The 17468-nt window shown below is 52.1% G+C and overlaps 1 protein-coding gene and 1 long non-coding RNA gene across 6 annotated transcripts in view; one reads left to right on the plus strand and one right to left on the minus strand.

Moving 5' to 3' along the window:
- Window positions 1–2371, plus strand: part of NEDD4L (NEDD4 like E3 ubiquitin protein ligase) — a 156240-nt gene extending 153869 nt beyond the window's left edge. For all 3 annotated transcript variants that reach the window (XM_068993775.1, XM_068993776.1, XM_068993777.1), the window contains one exon: window positions 1863–2371. In XM_068993775.1, the coding sequence (XP_068849876.1) occupies window positions 1863–1965 (103 nt within the window). In that variant the 3' untranslated portion in view covers window positions 1966–2371. The remainder of the gene's footprint in view (window positions 1–1862) is intronic.
- LOC138097554 (uncharacterized) lies at window positions 2342–16895 on the minus strand. 3 transcript variants are annotated; one of them, XR_011146499.1, is made up of 5 exons: window positions 16538–16895; window positions 7022–7459; window positions 5997–6136; window positions 4273–4480; window positions 2342–3716 (listed from the first exon to the last, which is right to left on the minus strand). It is a non-coding gene; the product is annotated as an uncharacterized lncRNA (long non-coding RNA). The 3 variants fall into 3 exon arrangements; XR_011146498.1 differs by having other exon boundaries at window positions 7022–7592; XR_011146497.1 differs by lacking the exon at window positions 16538–16895 and having other exon boundaries at window positions 7022–8496.
- Between the last annotated feature and the right edge of the window lie 573 nt (window positions 16896–17468).

Consider the following 17468-nt stretch of genomic DNA (forward strand, 5'->3'; position numbering starts at 1 on the left):
TTAAAACACAGGAAGATGCTCTGCTCATCCTTGGAAACCTATGCCAGTGCCGAGAGCGCACAGTCCTAGACACTGAGGCAGCCTGACCGTATCCGGGCCTTGGAGCCAGCCTGGGGCTGAATCCGGGCTCTGCCACTTACTGGGTGACCTTGGGCAAGTTCCCTAACCTCTCTGTGCCTTGGGTTCCTCTACAAGTAGGGATGCGTCATCACCTACCTTACGGGTGGGCACCAGGATTCGCTGAGGGGGTCGAGGAACAGCACCCTGGTGGCTCAGCTGGTGAAGGCTCCACCTGCCACACAGGAGACGCAGGTCCAGTTCCTGGGCTTGGAAGATCCCCTGGAGAAGGGACAGGCTCCCCGCTCCAGTATTCTTGGGCTTCCCTGGTGGCTCAGCTGGTGAAGACTCCACCTGCAGTGCAGGAGACCTGGGTTCAGTTCCTGGGCGGGGAAGATCCCCTGGAGAAGGGACAGGCAACCCGCTCCAGTATTCTTGGGCTTCCCTGGTGACTCAGCTGGTGAAGACTCCACCTGCAGTGCAGGAGACCTGGGTTCAGTTCCTGGGCGGGGAAGATCCCCTGGAGAAGGGACAGGCTCCCCGCTCCAGTATTCTGGCCTGGAGAATGCCATGGACTGTCTAGTCCACGGGGTCGCAGAGAGTCAGACACAGCTGAGCGACTTGCACTCACTCACCACTAACAGTGCTGGCGCGGGGCAAATGCTCCACGAATGTTAGCTTATGAAAGCATAATGAGCTAAGGCGTGCACGTGTGTGTGCACGCATGCACACATGTGCAAACAAGCCACGAGCACATGTGGCCATTGTCATGACAGAGGCCTGCCAGCAGCCCGCCTCCCTGGTCTGTGTCTGGGGCTCCAGGTCCCTGTTCCTGGGGCGTGGAGGGGTGCGTGGTGGGGGGCAGGGACTGGCGAGTGAGTGGTGGCTGCCCGTGGGCGCTCGCTGTGTGCCAGACCCCTTTATGTGTGTGATCGGACCCTCCCAGCACCTGAGCCTGCGGCAGTCTCCCCACTTCACAGAAGAGCCAACAGAGAGGGAAGTGACTGGCCTGAGGTCACCCGGCTGGCAGGTGGCAGAGACAGGATCTGAACTCAGTCCTGTGAACACGTGTGATCATTGCTCACAGAGGCCCCGTGTGTCTGGAGGTCTCACCGTCACCAGGGTGACTTGTACCCCCCCAGCCAAGGCCTCCAGCTGTGGAGGGGCTTTGTGTAAAGGCAGCTCTTCACGCCGCACGCCAGTGACTTGCCTGACTCTGGGTAGAGGGCCGCTCCGTGTCGGGGCCCCAGAGCCACGGGGGCCTCGGTTCTGGTCTCAGGTCTGCGGTGCGGTCAGGGCTGAGGCTGGGACACGGCGACCTGCCACCCAGCTGCAGGGCCCACATCTGCAAAACGGGGAAACATCACCCGCTCAAAGGGGCTGTGCTGAAAACGGGCGCTGCATGCAGAAGCGCTGGCTTCCTAAAATAGCGTCAGATGAGGGAGAGCGTCAGAGAGCCTCCGTTTGTCCTGCTGCGGAAAGCCCTTGGGTTTCCGGCTTGGAAGCCTCGGCGTGTGCGCCAGTTACCTTGCCTGTTCTCTTCCCTTCCCAGCATGCGCTTCTAGGGTGCACATCCGACTGTAGTAGAGAGGTTTCACAGACGATTTGGAAATCCTTTTCTTGTCCCCTGCAGGTGTGTGGTGTGGGCAGGGTCATCACTGGATTATAATTTTTGTGCTGAGGCTTTTACAATCCTCTCGCTCAAACACACCACGTGCGCTCTTAAGCCAAATCGAGGAGACCCAGGTGTGGCTCACAGACAGAAATGCTGGTGTTTTACCTCTGCTTTGTTGTTACTTTTGCAGCTTTAATCGCCTTGACTTACCTCCGTATGAAACCTTCGAAGATTTACGAGAGAAGCTTCTCATGGCTGTGGAAAATGCCCAGGGATTCGAGGGGGTGGATTAAGTGCCCCCTGCCTCAGGGCGGTTGTTCTTCGAGCAAGTCCTGCTTGCACTTTTGCATTTGCCTGACAGACTCTGCAGAGACGCTGGCAGAGAGCAGCGCGGCGAGGGGTCCCGGAACGGAGCCCCTGCCCCCGACTTGCCCACAGCCGACAGGGAGACCCCGTCCCGGGTCGCGTTCCTGCATTTCCCACCACCAATTTCCAACTGGTTGATGTGTATACTGATTACATTTCAGGAGGACTTATTCTATTTATGTTGTGCCTCTGTAGGCCAAGCCCTTAATAAATATTTTCCATACTTTATAATGACAGCGAATGGAATTAATCACTCTACAGGTATAGTATTACCACTCATGTTTACTTTTTAAAATGATTTAGACCGATTTGCAGATTTTATTTCACAATTAAAGATGTCTCATGTACTTGGAAAAGTGAGCATATTTTTTTTTTTTGTATTTGAATTTCATACCAGGTTTAATGTCGGTGATGTTTTTATTTTTAAAGTACTTGGAAAGCCCCACCCCCTACCGGATTAGCTATGGAAGACTGACTTCTGTCCAAAATCCTTCTGCAGACAATACTCTAACATTAGCCATCATGACAGTTTTTTCCATGCTCAGAATGAAAACTGGATATTACTTTTTTTTGTTCAAATTTAGCGTAATAGCTGCAGACTGAGAGAATTGTAACATAGCATGACAAAATTTGTGTTGACTTGAAGGAATCACACCATTATTCCTTAGAAGTAACTACGTGTGCAGGAGCACGTTTGAGGCAGGGTTGGACTATGACTTCTCGAAGAGAAGCTACTTAACCCTTCCCGATGCTGTACAGCCCTCCTGTCATATTCTCCTCCTCGCTGTTGTAGTCGAGACGCTCGAATGGAACTTGGCACCGAGTGACGGGAGAGCAGGCCTGTGCAGCCTCCTGCCTGTGCACGTTTGCGAACGGTAGCTGAACACGCAACATCTGTTCTAACTGCACCAGTTCTGAAGGCACTTTATGTACCACATGGAGGTCATGCCTGGTTTTGTTTTGGTTTTGTTTTTTAATCATAGCATTGAATGTGATTTCTTCTCTCTGCACACGCCTTTCCGGTGCAATATCTATCGGTGGTGAATCTGGCTGCTGGTGTCTAAACCCTGGCTGTAAAGCTGAGCCTAGAGGCCTGTCCTCACCAAGCGTTTTGTGATTTCTACTCCACTGCAAAGATTACTAGACAATCTAACCGGGTTTTGTTCCCGATGACCTGTTGCATGCTTCCATACCGTGCTCTGCCCGCGCTGTGTCCGTCGCGTGCTAGATTAAAAGGGCGGAGAGACCTGATTTGACACCCGGACGTCTGGCTCTCCAGCTGACCCTGCTGGGGGTGGAGAGCTCTGCGGGATTCGCGATCATGGCCACTCGCGAGTCCTCGCTGCAGAACTGTGTTTTGAGGGGACGCCTGAGGCAGGGCGAGGGGGTCTAGCAGACCCTTCTGTCCTTCGTAACCTGTGTTGTCCTAAGCCCTGTGGCGGCCACCCAGGGAAACTGGATAGATTGCTTGCCAGTCGTAGATGAGACCAAAAGAACTGTGGTTTCAGGGCCTCCACTTAGGATCTTCCGGGTGGCTTGTGGGAAGCCTCGAGTGTTTGTGGTTGAGCTGTTTAAAGGGGCTGCAGAGCCCTTGGCATCTAAAAGGTGGAGTTCTACAGAGCTGAGGGTTGTTCCCTTCTCACGTTGATTTTTAAAAATCCAGTAGTGATCAGAAAACCTAGATGTTGAGTAATTAGAAAAAAAACAATATTTTTCGTTATTTTTACCTCTTGGTGGGATTTTCTCCCTTCAGTTGATATAACAAGTATCTTCTTCTCTTAGCCCCTCAGCTTGCTTTTTATGATTCATGTCAAAGCCTGGGAGAGCAGTGTGCCGGGATGGGTTTTATAAATGTGTAATTATAGGGAAGAAATCCAACAATCCTTGTCGAAGAACTGGGATTCTTCTGTCATTTCATAAATTCTTAAATCAGAATGTTCACTGAATGCAAATTAGGCAAAGTACTGAAAATACGCAAGAAAACCCATTCTAAGATCATTTCTGTGCCAAGAACAGATAAGAATTATTGAAATAGACCCCCGTGAATACTTGGAAGGCGGTAATTGTGAACGACAGTTTGGTTCATCTCTCCCTTATTATCTGATTTCAGTGACAGCTCGAAAGTGCTGGGTTTAGAGTTTGTTTGGGGGTTTTGGCTTCCTTGAATCCAGATAAGCTTTCCCAGTTCTCAGCAACTCTCCGTGTTCCACTCTTTGTCTAAAACGGTCACGTACCTTGCTTTCTCTGGATCCTGACGACCACTGCCCACCACTTTCACGCTGTAGCCTCAGGCGGCGGCAAGGAAGAGGCGCAGTGGGCCGAGCAGAGGCCTCTGCCCACCTGGCTCAGCAGGCCTGGGGGCAGAGGATGGTGTCGCCGCCCCAGATCTCTTTAACAGTGATGCCTTCCTAGAAATGACTGGGATCCAGCTTCTCTAGTCCCCTGGAAAAGAGCCATTGTGGGCCATTTTGCCACAAGGTTAAGAAGTCAGTTCCAGAATTTGCATGTGGTTGAAAGGTTTTTAAACATCGGCTAACCCAGTCACCTGTAAAAGTCCTGCGTGTTTCTAGTCCCCCCTCTTGTCGGCCTAACAGTGAGTTTGGGGAGTCCTGCTTGGTAGGGATTGGCTCCAGGCAGGGTCTGCTCGTCTACCTGCCGCCTCTGCGACAGGGAGTGATGAGGCGTGGGTCTCAGCACTCTTTTCCTTTCTCCTGAAACACGTCCCTTTACTTAGCAAGGCGCTTTGGTAGCTCCCACCAGATACTCCCTAAGGCTGGATGACAAATGCCTGACATGGTTTGTTCCTCCCACATAAGGATGCAGGGACAGGTTCTGAGAAGAATGGTTCGCAAAATATTTGAACCACTCTCTGCATCTCACACTGTTCAATGGACAGCATGGACCGTTGCCGTGTGACCTTGCCAGGTCCAAACTGGCCCCCTTGAAAACCGAGCTTGTGTGCCGCAAACTACTAATTGTCCTCACAGTTACTAATTGTTTCTCACTTGACTCCACTGTTTTTCTAAGTCTTGTATCTTGCCTCTGAAATATCAGGATCCATAGAGCACGCCTGGGTTAACCAGTCCTCAAGCCCTTGCCCAGTGGTGCGCTGGGCCTCCTCACCCTGTCTCCGCAGCCCTGGCGGACCCCCGTGTCGTCTCCTGCCCTGCCGGCAGGGGGCGAAGCCGTGCAGGGGGCCCTCCTCCGACCCCCAGGAGGTCCTGCACTACCTCTGTCTTATTCAGACTTTGGGGTACACCCTGGTAAGTCAAACTGCCAGTTTTAGGTCCGAGATGTGCTTTTTAAAATAAACCTTAATAAACTCCACTTTGTACTTTAGATTTTAAAACTGGGAAGAAAAATGTGATATACTTTGGACCACTGGTTTTTTTTTAATTTATCGAAGCCTTAACGAACAGTGTATATACATCTGCGTTCACACCCCCCGCCCCCGTCCCCAGAGTGTTTTCAGCACGTCAGGGACAAAGCTGTAGCGTTAGGATGTGAGCTTGTATGTGTTATAGGAAAGGCGAGCTTTCTGTTGGTGCAGAATCGTCCAAGAAAACCTCTCGTTTAGACCCCTCCCCTTCGTTAAAGGTGTTGCGTGCAGAGCAGCGCATGTTTAGGACGCATGTCTTTTCAGTGGTCGGCTTTGTGTTTGTACGAGTGACGGTAGAGTCTCACGGCGTTGGTGACAGGCCTGTGTGTGCTGCCTTCTCGACGTGTATCAGTGCATCGTAAGCCTCGTGACCGTGACCCCGTGTCCACAGGCAGAATCTGCGTTCCTACAGAAGCCACTTTGCCCCTCCCTCAGACTAATTTCACCTGGACTGTCACGGTCTCCTTCGTGTTAACTTTGCATTTACCTGTTGCCCCTTCACTACTATGTATGTAATATATGTACGAACATCTGCTGTGCAAATCTATCTGTATATATTTGTATGGCATTTACACCTACCTTGAGGAATCTGGTTTCGAAAGGGAGTGAGAGGTTAGTCCCTGCTACCGTTTTCTCCAAGCTGTGTCCTGAGAATTCTGACCCTCAGAGAACCCAAGGGAGATGATGAGAGAATATGCTGTCATCTCTTAATTCAGCATCTATTATCAAACAAAACATGAAAAAAAAAAAAAAAGTGACTTTTAAGGTGAAAAGTTTCAAGCATTCCAAATGAATTCTCAATGTTTCGTAACTTTTTATTATAACCTCACCTCCTAATACAAAGCCAAGTACTATTTGATACAGTGATTAAAAAACAAACAACTTGGAAATTTTGTAAAAGACATCGTCTGGCTAAATGCTCATTTTCACAATCAGAATAGCTTTAAAATACAGTTGAATTTGGTACACGTAGAAAAGGTTTCGTTGAAGAACAAATTCCTTTTGCTTTTCGTTTTTCTTGAGAGACTTAAAGAGAAATTGTGGATTGTTTTTCCTGACTTAACAAGAGTATTGTGACAAAATGAAGTCATTGTAAAGACGTGATGCGACTTGTCAAATATTTAATAAAGGATTGTGGAAGCCGGAACTTTTTCTACATCAAGTATTACAGGTTGTCTGTTTTAAAGCTTTTTCATGAATGCATCGTCTTAATTGGGGGGTGATATTCAAATGCCTGCAACTTTGTAGATTGTATGCTCATTAGAAGCATCTCCCTAGAAGTTCCACATCTTTTAAAACATCATTAAAGACTTCCCTGAACACATGGGTTGAGCTTAATGGGATGTACCTCTGTTCTTATCCATCTGTCTTTTATTTAAGAATTAATGACTTGATGGATTACCCAAGTGGTAGTATAAAGTCCATGACTGGAAAGGCATATTTCATCTCTGGTTTTCGTCCAACTCACCCTCAGTTTATGTTCGTTAATGAGACTCAGTAATGAAGCCTAAGATGGTTCTCAGAAAATCCAGCTATCATGTTAATTCCCTGATAAAACAGGTGGACGACTCAAATTTTGTTCCTTTTTCTTACTTCTTGCTGACCTTAACTTGTGCCCTCAGAGACTGCCGGGAGGTGGCGTCCAAGCAGGATGTAATTTCGTCCTGGTCTCTTGCCCCCTGTCTCTCAGTTAGCAGTAGACCATGTCCTGCTGGAAAGACGGCACTTCGGCATTCTTGCAGCCTCCTCCAGCCTCACAGGAACACACAAGGGAGAAGTCAGCAGATAGAGCCACCCTGAATGCGTGTGCGGCCATCCTCAGAGAGAAACCCACGTGATGAGTTTATATGAAATAGAGGAATAAATCATACATCAGTAACACGGTTGCTGGGTTAGTAAACGCTTACCCTGCTCTGAAGTCCAAAGGTGACCTAGGCAGTCCTGAAACTCGAAAGCCTCCTGGTAAAAGCTGGTGGTAAGCATGGGCATCTGGGAATTCTCATCACTGTGGCTGGTCCTGGGTACCACATCCGGAGGGGCCCCTGGACATATGAGGGCAGATTCCAGTTCCCATCCCCTTGGTGCGTCCCCATCCGGAAGACGGCGCCTCTCAACACTGTGCTCCCAGAGAACCCAGACCACGGGGTCTCTAAGCGAGTCTTTGTAGGACTTGGACTGGACAGGAGAACAAAACAATGGTGGCTTTTATTGACCCAGACGGACTCCTTCGTCAGGGGACTAGGGGGTCCTGGCCCCACCTAGGGGACACCTGCTGGTGGGGGCTAGGAAGTGCAGAACCAAGGCTCCCTTTTCAGGACTGACCGCAGGCCAGCCTGGGGAATAGGTCAAGTGGCCCGATCACCCTTCCTGCAACCCTGGGCAGTGCCTCCTTCCCCTTCCCAGCCAAGCCCAAGTCCATCCTGGCAGCAAGTCACAGAGTGAGCTTGACCGGAAAGCAGTGGAGAGGCTGCCCCCTGCCTCCAAGCAAAGTGGCATCTCCCCTCAGCTGGGCCTCGGAAGCAAGGCTCCCTCGACACCTGGGGCTTCAGAGAGCAGGTCAGAGGCAGCCCAGCCCCGGCCCCCCATGCTCACAGCAGCAGATCCTGGCCCCTCTGGGTCCGCCTCCTGCACTTTATCTTGAAGCCTGAGCTGCCTGTTCTATCTGAATCCCCTCCTTGGCCAGATGTCTGGCCCACTTACCCCTTCGGGGCCTCGCTGGCTGTAGAACAGACACAGCCTCGGGGAGAGGGGGCCGGAGGGGAGGAGGGGAGGAGGGAGGGCGGCTCTTTCCTCCCTGAGCCCTTCCGCTCACCTCCCCCAGTGCTCGGGGAAAGCCTTCTCTTCTCTGCGGGAGAAGTTCACCTGCAGATAGGCCCATTTGGAAGGGGTGTAGGGTCGTGTGGGAAGGAAGCCCCCAGCTGCACACTGAAGATGCTGGAGTGACAGCCGACAGGCAGATCTCGCTGTGATTAAAGGGAAATCATACATTCTAATGGCAACTTCTAAGCAGTCCTGCACCGTGGGATTTTTACATACACTTCCCAGAGTGAAGTTACCAATTTTCAACCCTGTGTGGCCTTGTTCAGACTGAAGAGCAAGACCAGCTAAAGGCAGACCATTCTGCACTGCCTGGAGCTCACCATGCTTTAATCACACAACTGCCAAATGTTTGATCCAGAAGGACCTTGGCTGCCTGAGTCCCCAGTTCTTGCCCTCGCTTCCTCCCCAGGTGCCCAGTGCGGTTGGCCTCACTTGTTGCCCTCGGGGGCGGCCCTGCAGAGACCCAGGATGATAGCCGTAGGAACCCCCCCCCCCAGGGAGGGGCCAAACCCCGTGGGTCCCTGGGGGCTGGTGTGACCTCTCTGACCCCGTCTCTTCCCTCCAGCAGCTTGTCTGCCGCAGAGGGGCCGCTCGCCACCAGGCCCGGGAGAGAGAGGAGGGCCACTGAGAGCCCAGCTGGAAACGGGCAGCTGCCCTCAGTCTTGAGGCCACCTCTGGTGAGGTCAGGCCCAGGGTCAAGGTCAGACCCTCAGCATCCCGCTTCAGATGGGAAACCTGGGTTGTCAAGGGAACCTTGCAAACACATTGAGCTGGTCTCATTCTCTTAAACCCCTCACAGTGGAGCAGAGTGCAGGGTGGTCCGTGGGAGGGCAGTTGACCAGATGGGTGCCAGGGGCACCCCAGGCAGCCTCTCTCCTCCGAGCCGGGCCACCAGGATGGTGTAAAAAGCTTCAGTCTACCTCAAGCAGTATCATTTCAGCCAGGAAGAGGTCGTAGTCAACATCCTCAGGAAACCGTCTCTTGCTGGCAGGGGCCAGAGCCCACCGCCACTCTGGGTGTGTCCCCACACCCTCCTCAAAATGCAGGAGCCCTCGAGCAGGGTAAGGGCCCCGCAGCACAGAAGCTGTTTGTGGGAATCGGGGCTGCTGCACAACTGCGGGCTTCCCCGGGCAGCTCAGTGGTGAAGAACCCACCTGCCAAAGCAGGAGACAGTCTTCAGCCCTGATCTGGGAGGATCCCCCGGAGGAGGACATGGCAACGCACTCCCGTGTCCTTATCTGGGGAATCCCGGGGACAGAGCAGCCTGGCAGGCTGCAGCCCAGAGGGTCGCAGAGAGTCAGACATGCCCTACTGTCTGCACAGTAAACTCTAGGCTGGGAGGTGAGGGGCTGCTCCCAGACGCCCCTCCACCATCCCCTGTCTCAGGACCCTCTGCAGCCCCCAGGCAGGGGGCGGGACGGCCCATGTAAGGTTGTAAAGAGTAGAGGACCAGAGGGACAGACCCCCCGCCAGCCACAGCTGACCGCAGAAGAGGCTGGGAAATGGAGTTCAGCGACAGGCATCCTTCAGCACCTCTTTGCAGAATGGATCTCCCCTTCGGAGAGTGCCCTTCCTGCCATTTGCCAAGCTTCCATAGCCTACAGGTCCTCTCTTGGGATAGTAGTCCTATTGCTTACGTAAATCTCAGTCTAATAAGGTAGATACTGTCCCCGCCAACTTACACATGAGGACTCAGACCAGGAGGCCCAGAGTCTTAGAGAGAAGAGATCTGAACCCGGGTGGTTTGGCTCAAAGCCTCCCACCAGCCACTCACTCTGGCCCACCCTCCACTCCCTGCACCAAGCCTCCTCTCCAAGGGAAGAGCCCAGACACTCGTTCACACCAAGATACACATGACTGATCACACCAAATGCGTGACCCGTTCTAGATGTTTTTACAGACTCCAAAGGTGAGGCTTAGACTTAAACCAACAGGAGTAAAGACTGACCTGATGGCATCTAAGTGAAAGTCACTCAGTCGTATCCGACTCTTTGCAACCCCTTGGACCCATGGAATTCTCCAGACCAGACTACTGGAGTGGGTGGCCTTTTCTTTCTTCCCAACCCAGGGATTGAACTGGGGTCTCCTGCATTGCAGGTGCAGTGGATTCTTTATCAGGGAAGCCCGCAGAAAGCTGAGTGGAAGAGGGCTTTTGAGGGCAAAGGCTCCGCTTCAAGCCACAAAGTCCAACAGACACAGAGAGGTTATGGTTTAGTCACTCAGTCGTGTCCGACTCTCTGTGACCCCACGGACTGCAGTCCGCCAGGCTTCTCTGCCCATGGCGTTCTCCAGGCAAGAAGACTGGAGTGGGGTGCCATTGCCTTCTCCAGGGGGTCTTCCTGACCCGGGGATGGCTCTAACCTGTGTCTCCTGCATCTCCTGCACTGGCAGGCGGATTCTTCACCCCTGAGCCACCGGGGAAGCCCCAGACAAGGAACCCCTACCTGCAAAGACAGCCTGCCCCAGGGACAGCCCCGGGCCCGCCCTGCCTCTCTTCCCCAGGGACAGCCCCAGGCCCGCACTGCCTCTCTGCCCCAGGACAGAGCTCTTTCCACCCTCGAAAGCAAGGGCCCTACATTTTCCAGATCCAGGGGCAACACGAACATCCCTTAGTCCAACAGAGATGACAGGCTGTGGAGACCTGGAGGCCGGGGGGCTGGGTTCTCTACCTCGGGAACTATCTGATGGAGTGCCAGGATGTACATTTTTTTTTTAAGTGTTTCTGTTGGATAAACATAAGCTAATCGCTAAAATCCTTTAATACTATTTGTGGTGGAGAGTTTGGGATTTGTCTTTCTAATTCTAGTTGTTCAGCTCTCTTACAAATTAGAAGAGCTCCTCTGGCACCGGGGTCCTCTCCCCTCCAACCCCCAGCCTCTTCCTGCTCTGGCCCGCCTCCATCTTGCCTCTGTGCAGCCTATATTTACTCAGAAGATCCTTGCTTGTTCATCAGGTGAGGTTATCAGGGGACATGCCCTCCCCATCCAAAGGCGTAGTCAAACAAAAGTCAGGCCTTTGAACCCCAGGCTCCAGTTAAAAAGTAACAGGCTGGGTATTGGGTCAATAAGAGGCAAATATTAGCTGTAGAGGCCAGAGCACCGTGACCTTGAGAAACGCGCTGTTGCTCTTCCTGTGTCACCAGCGACAGCTGTCTGTCTCGGAGGTCCAGGACACTTACGGACCCAGGCGACCTGGAGCCAGTCTTTTTGCTCTGCAAGTTGAACGTGGAAGCCACCAGCCCTTACAATTTGCTCCCAGACCACTCCACTGGCCTGGACGGCCACCATAGCAAGGCACGTGTCCACTCTCTCCCCCTTTCCCAGCTGCCCGACACGCTGGCCAGCCCGCCTCCAGCCCAGCTCTGATCACACCGCCAGGCTGGCCACTGTGTCCACGACTTGCCCGTCAGCCCCTGTGTGGTGCTCAGGGCCATGCAGGGCACCTGGGCAGCAGGACAGGCCTCCAGGGGGTCGCCCCCAACACCGCCTTGCCAGGCTTCAGCCTGCACTGTTGTCAACCGTTTTCTGCTTCCTTGAAGCTCGATCCTGGTTCCCATGACATATTCCTGTCCCGGTTGTTCCCTCCTTCTCACGGTACCGTCCTCATGCAGCTGTTTCCCAATAAGTCATCCTCGGTGTCCCGTCTCGCTCTGTCTTGCCCCTCCTCCCCACCTCCCCTGTGGCTTAAAGTCATCACTGCTGCGCGAGCAGTGACCGGGTCTGCCTCTAGGCCCGGCCTTTCCCAGCACCTTCAACCCTTCCCTCCAGCACCCCCGGACCTCCTCGGGAGAGCCCCGGCTAAGTGCCCACTGCTTCCAGACTTCTGTTCCTAAGCATCTCTAGCGTTCTGCTCTGGTGTCTTCCAAGCATCCACCCTGGGGCTTTAACTGTGACCTCTTGCATGGCCTTGCTCCCCAGGTTCCAAGAGGGAAAAAGCTCAGCTTTCCACTCACTCATCCAGCCATCAACATGCCACCATGGGCCACACGCTTGTAGCAACTAGAAATATAACCATTCAGAACAAAAATCCTCCCCTCCGATAAATATGCATTCCAGTGGAAGCAGACAATCAATGCATAATGAGTGACTAGTGCGCCGCATTAAATGTTGGTGAAACCAAGGAAAGCAAACGGGAGGAGATGGCGTGGGAGGACGCAACTCTGGACAGAACGGACTTCCCTGGTGGTCCAGGGGCTAGGACTGCACTTCACCGCAGGGGCCATGGTTTCCCTCCCTGGTCAGAGAACTAAGATGCTTCATGCCACACAGAGAGGCCAAAACATTGGTTAGTGGCTCAGGAAAAAGATCTCAGGAGGTAAGGGTGAGTCTTGTGGCTACTTGGGGAAGACCAGGTGCAAACAGAGGCGCAGCAAACACAAAGGCCCTAAGAAGGGCAGGGATGCAGGGCCAAGGCCCTTTGGGAATGTGCTAGCATTGAGTCAGCTGTTGGACATCCCAGCTGAGCAAGGCAAGCACAAAGTTGAACGCAGAAGCTCAGGGAGACATCTAGGTTGGAGATAACAACTTCAGCGCCATCAGCCGGCCGATGGAATTTCAAGCTGAGACTGAGGAGGTGGGATTCCCGGGCTGGAGGCTGCCACAGTCAGGAGAGGAGAAGTGGCAGGGAGGCGGAACAGAGCAGGGTAGGGGACACGGCTTGAGGAGGGCGGGGAGGCACATGTCAGGCGCTGCTGGCAGGTCTCCAACATGAGGACCGAAGTGACTACGAGTTGGCAACAGAGGACTCACCGGGGACCTCGGAAGGGGAGGTCTGGGTGGGACTGGGGAGCAGAGGCCCGACCAGAGGAGGCTCCGCAGAGGGGGCAGGCCTGGGGCGCACGTGAGCCCCCCGGCGGCTCGCTCCACTCCAGGCTACCCCGCGCCTTACCGCCTCGGGACCTTCTGCCCAAGTGGTGATGACGACCCCCCCACCACCCTGAGCGCACCCCCCTGCCCTTCCCTCCCTCAGTGCAGTGTGCTCACAGCTCTGAGAGCCCAGCTCTCATCATCGCCCTCCATGGCGGAAATCCATCAAGGCTGCCAGCGTCACCCCATGAACATCTAAGCCCCTCAGCCAAGCTCTCCGGGCCAAGGGTGAGCAGGTCCTTGACTCAGTTTCCCTCCCTGCCCCTCTCTTCTCTCAAACACACGAGCCCCCCATACGCAGCCCATCCAATCCTTCCTTCTTGCCTTTGCTCACGCAGTTCTCTCTCCTGGGAATGACCTCCCCCATGTCTAAATCTACCTAAAATTCAGAGTCCATCTCAGATGTCCCTTCCTCCAGGGAGCCTTTCCTGATTCCCTCCAACCCAATGAAGTTTCATCTCATTTCTGAACCCACAGCACTCTGCCCCTTTCTGCCTTTTGCTGTGCTTCGTTGTATAATTATTGTCTTCCTCTTCATCACCGTAAGCACCCTGAAAGCATAGGTTACATCAATGCTCTCTGTCCCTTGGGTGCTCAGTAAGGCTGGGTCAAAGGGAACTGGTTAGGTGCCTGGGGAAGCAGGGTGAGGCTGCAGGTTCCAGAGTGCTTGGAGGTCATCTGTGGGCTTCAGCTGGGATGACCCTCACTGTTCCCCGCCTTGGTCCACTCCTGAATAATAATCAAACTGGTCAGGCGAACAAGCATCTTCCACTTCACGACCCTGGCGAGGGACCCCAGACCCAGCTGACTGTGAGAAAGTCATCTGGGGCTTCTGGTGAAAGACGAAGACAGGAGACAAGCAGACAGTCAGCAAAAGACACTGAAACTGCAGAAAAGGACCTGCTGAGTCGTGCCGCCTCGGCCCGGGCGCTTTGGCGCCTGCCGACTCTCTTTGCGGCCTAAAAAAATAGCAAATGAACACAATGCCTTTTTCACTCTGCTTTTCATCCTTCTCAGGGTTTTCAAGCCTTGTAGATCAGCAACACTTTAGTTCAAGAGATGGCGGTTTCCCTGGAGACCTTCAGGTGCCTGAGCCGCGTGTGGCCTTCTAAACAAAGACACAGGGGCAGGTGATTCCTGAAGGCGGCTCAGCCATGTCCTTTAGGGGCTGGTGCGTGGTGCAGAGGAGGCCTCTGCATTTGGAAAAGGAAGTGCCCCAGTCATGGGCTTCCCAGGTGACTCAGTGGTGAAGAATCTGCCTGCCAGTGCAGGAGATGCAAGAGACTCAGGTTCGACCCCTGGGTCAGGAAGATCCCCTAGAGAGGGAAATGGCTACCCGCTCCAGTGTTCTTGCCTGGAAAATCCCATGGACAGAGGAGGCTGGTGGGCTACAGTCCATGGGGTTGCAAAAAGTCAGACACTATTTAGCAGCCAAACAACAACAACAAACCTTATGTGATGCCGCCAGTAGAGGGTAGGGTGATACACTGTCAAACCCGTTAACATTTCTACAGCCAGGCACGTGCATGCACGCACCAAATGGAATAAACAGGCGCTATAAATAGCCTCACGTCAGGTCAGGTCAGGGTTTTGCCATCTGACAAGGTTTTCGTCCCAAATGGAATTGCTTCACCTTTATAAAAAATGAATTTGAAATGGCAGATAAGGGCTTGTGACTCTGCCCAGAGGTCAGTGTCTGTCAAAAATTCAGGTAAGGATCTACAGATTCAGTGCAAGCTGTATCAAAATTCCAGTGGCATATTTCATAGAACTAGAATAAATAATTATCAAATGTATAGAGAAACATGCCAAAGATCCTGAACAGCCAAAACAATCTTGAGAAAGAAGAATCAAGCTGGAACTATCACAGTCCCTGATTTCAAACATAAAGCTACAGTAACCAGGGCAGTATGGTCCTGGCACACACACAAAGCAGTGGAACCCACACTTCTATGGGCAATTAATCTACAGCGAAGGAGGCGAGAATGTACAATGGAGAAATAACATGCACCCTGGACGCCAGTAAATGGTGTTGGGAAAGTGGACAGCCCCATGCAAAAGAATGAAATCAGGCCTCTTATGCCACACACAAAAATCACCTCAAAATGAAACAAAGACTTGAATGGAACCTGAAACCATAAAACCCAAGGATGAAACAGGCATGCAATAATTCTCTGGATATGTCTCCTCAGGCAAGGGAAACATGAGCAAAAATAAATAGGACTAAAAAAAACCAAAACACATCCACACAGCAAAGGAAACTATCACCCAAAAAAGAGGTGACTACTGAATGGGAAAAGATATTTTCAAGTTGTATATCTGACCAGGGGTGAATATCCAAAGTATATAAAGAAATCATACAACTCACCAGACAATCCAATTTTTAAAATGGGCAGAGGATTTGAATACACATTTTCCCAAAGAAGATATGCACGTGGCCAGCAGACACATGAAAACATATTCAGCACCAGCGATCGTTAGGAAAGTGCAAATCAGAACCCACAATGGGGTATCGCCTTAGACTTGTTAGAATGGCTTTCATCAAAAAGATAAAAAGCAGCAAGTGTTGGAGAAGATATGGAGAAAAGGGGACCCTTGTACTCAGCTGGAATTATAAACTGGTGTGGCCACTTTGGAAACAGTATGGAGATTCTTCCAAAGGCTAAGAACAGAACCACCATTTCATCCACCTATCCACTTCTGGGTATTTCTCCAAAGAATTTGAGAACACTAATTCAAAAAGATGCTTCTGCCACTGTGCTCACTGCAGCTTTGTTTACAATAGCCAAGATATGGAACAAACCTAAATGTTCACTGATGGGTGGATGAATAAGGAAAACTGGTGCATACATACAGTGGAATATTTTTCAGCCTGAGAAGTGAGATCTTGCCATCTGTAATCATGTGAAGGGACCTTGAGAGTATTATGCTAAATAAAATACCCTAGGATTTCACTCATATGTGGAATCTAAAACAAGCACAAAAAAAACATGCACAAAATAAGAAACCTTTACAGATAAGAAGGAAGATTAGTGGTTACCAGAGGGACAGAGGACCCGGGGATGGGTGGCAGGGGTGACGGGAGTCAGTGGCACGGCAGTCGACTTCTGAGACTGACACTCTGTAAGGCATAGATGTCAGACTACAATGCTGTATACATTAAAAAAAAAAAAAGAATTTTTCCTGGAAAAGCGATCACTTGAACTGAACTCAAAAGACCAGCTGGCGCAGAGGGAGACCTTCGTAGCATCCACCAGACGCACACCACCTGCAAAGCCTCGAGCAGCCCCCGGGACAGCTAGCGCCAGCACCAAGGAAAGGGGCTCCTATAGCTCAGGCAGGAGAGGCAGGCGCAGCAGGGACCAGGCACTGCTGCCCACCTGCCTCCGATTCACCTGGGGACGGGTGCTGAAAATAAAAACCCTGGGCTCTCACCTGAAGCCCTCGGAAAAGGGAGCCCTGTAATCTCCACTCATAAGTTCTCCTGGAGATTCTCATTCATGCAGAAGTTTCAGAACCTCTGATTCAGTTGAAACACCCGATGTGCCAGGGGGGTGTTCTAAGCTGCTTTAGGATCATGAACACATTTGATCCTCCAAACACCCTCACTAGGTAAGTTACTATCACCATTTTTCAGGTGGGGAAATCAAGGTATACAGAAGATTAAAAAAAGAAAACCCTCATCCAAGATCATGGAGCCAGTAAGGCGCAGACGAGGTGGTCTGGTGTCAGCGTCGGCGCTTCAGTACCACGCTGTCTTTGCATTGATTTGGGCATCTCTGCTTCATCTGCAGTCCCAGCAAATCTGGGGCTCTGGGCAACTTGGAGCGTGGATGACGTCCCTGAAGTGGCCCTGTGCCCTCCCCAGGGACAGACCACGCACGCAGCCGTATCAGGGGAGGAGGAGAGCTGTGGTCTTTCACCCCTGGAGGCTGGAAACCACCGAGAGGCTGACCAGTTTGCAATGAGCCTTTTGGCCCCGGGGTTCAAAGCCCGGGTTCCTCTCCTTTTTCATCTGTGTTGTCGATACCTGTTTCAATAGCTTCTGTTTGAGGACATGGAGCCAGAGAGCTGGAATCGGGGCTTGGAGCAGCCTGACCGGATGGTCAAGCCTGCTGAGTGATCCGCCCTCTCCTTGTGTCAATTCCAAAAGGCAGGGTTTGGAAATCAAGTCAACAGAGAGCTTCTCTTCATCTCCACACAAACAGCCGTCCCGTGGTGTTTGGAGAGTGTTGGGCAATGCCGGACCAAGCGGGGTCAGGGGAAAAGTCAATTTTGCCTTTAAATCTCTAAAGCCAGGTTCTGCTTTCCACGCTTCCATCACACGCCTACAGCTCACATCAGAAAGCAAACACTGCAGGCTTGT

This window comes from Capricornis sumatraensis, chromosome 21, assembly GCF_032405125.1.
Source record: "Capricornis sumatraensis isolate serow.1 chromosome 21, serow.2, whole genome shotgun sequence".
NCBI lineage: Eukaryota > Metazoa > Chordata > Mammalia > Artiodactyla > Bovidae > Capricornis > Capricornis sumatraensis.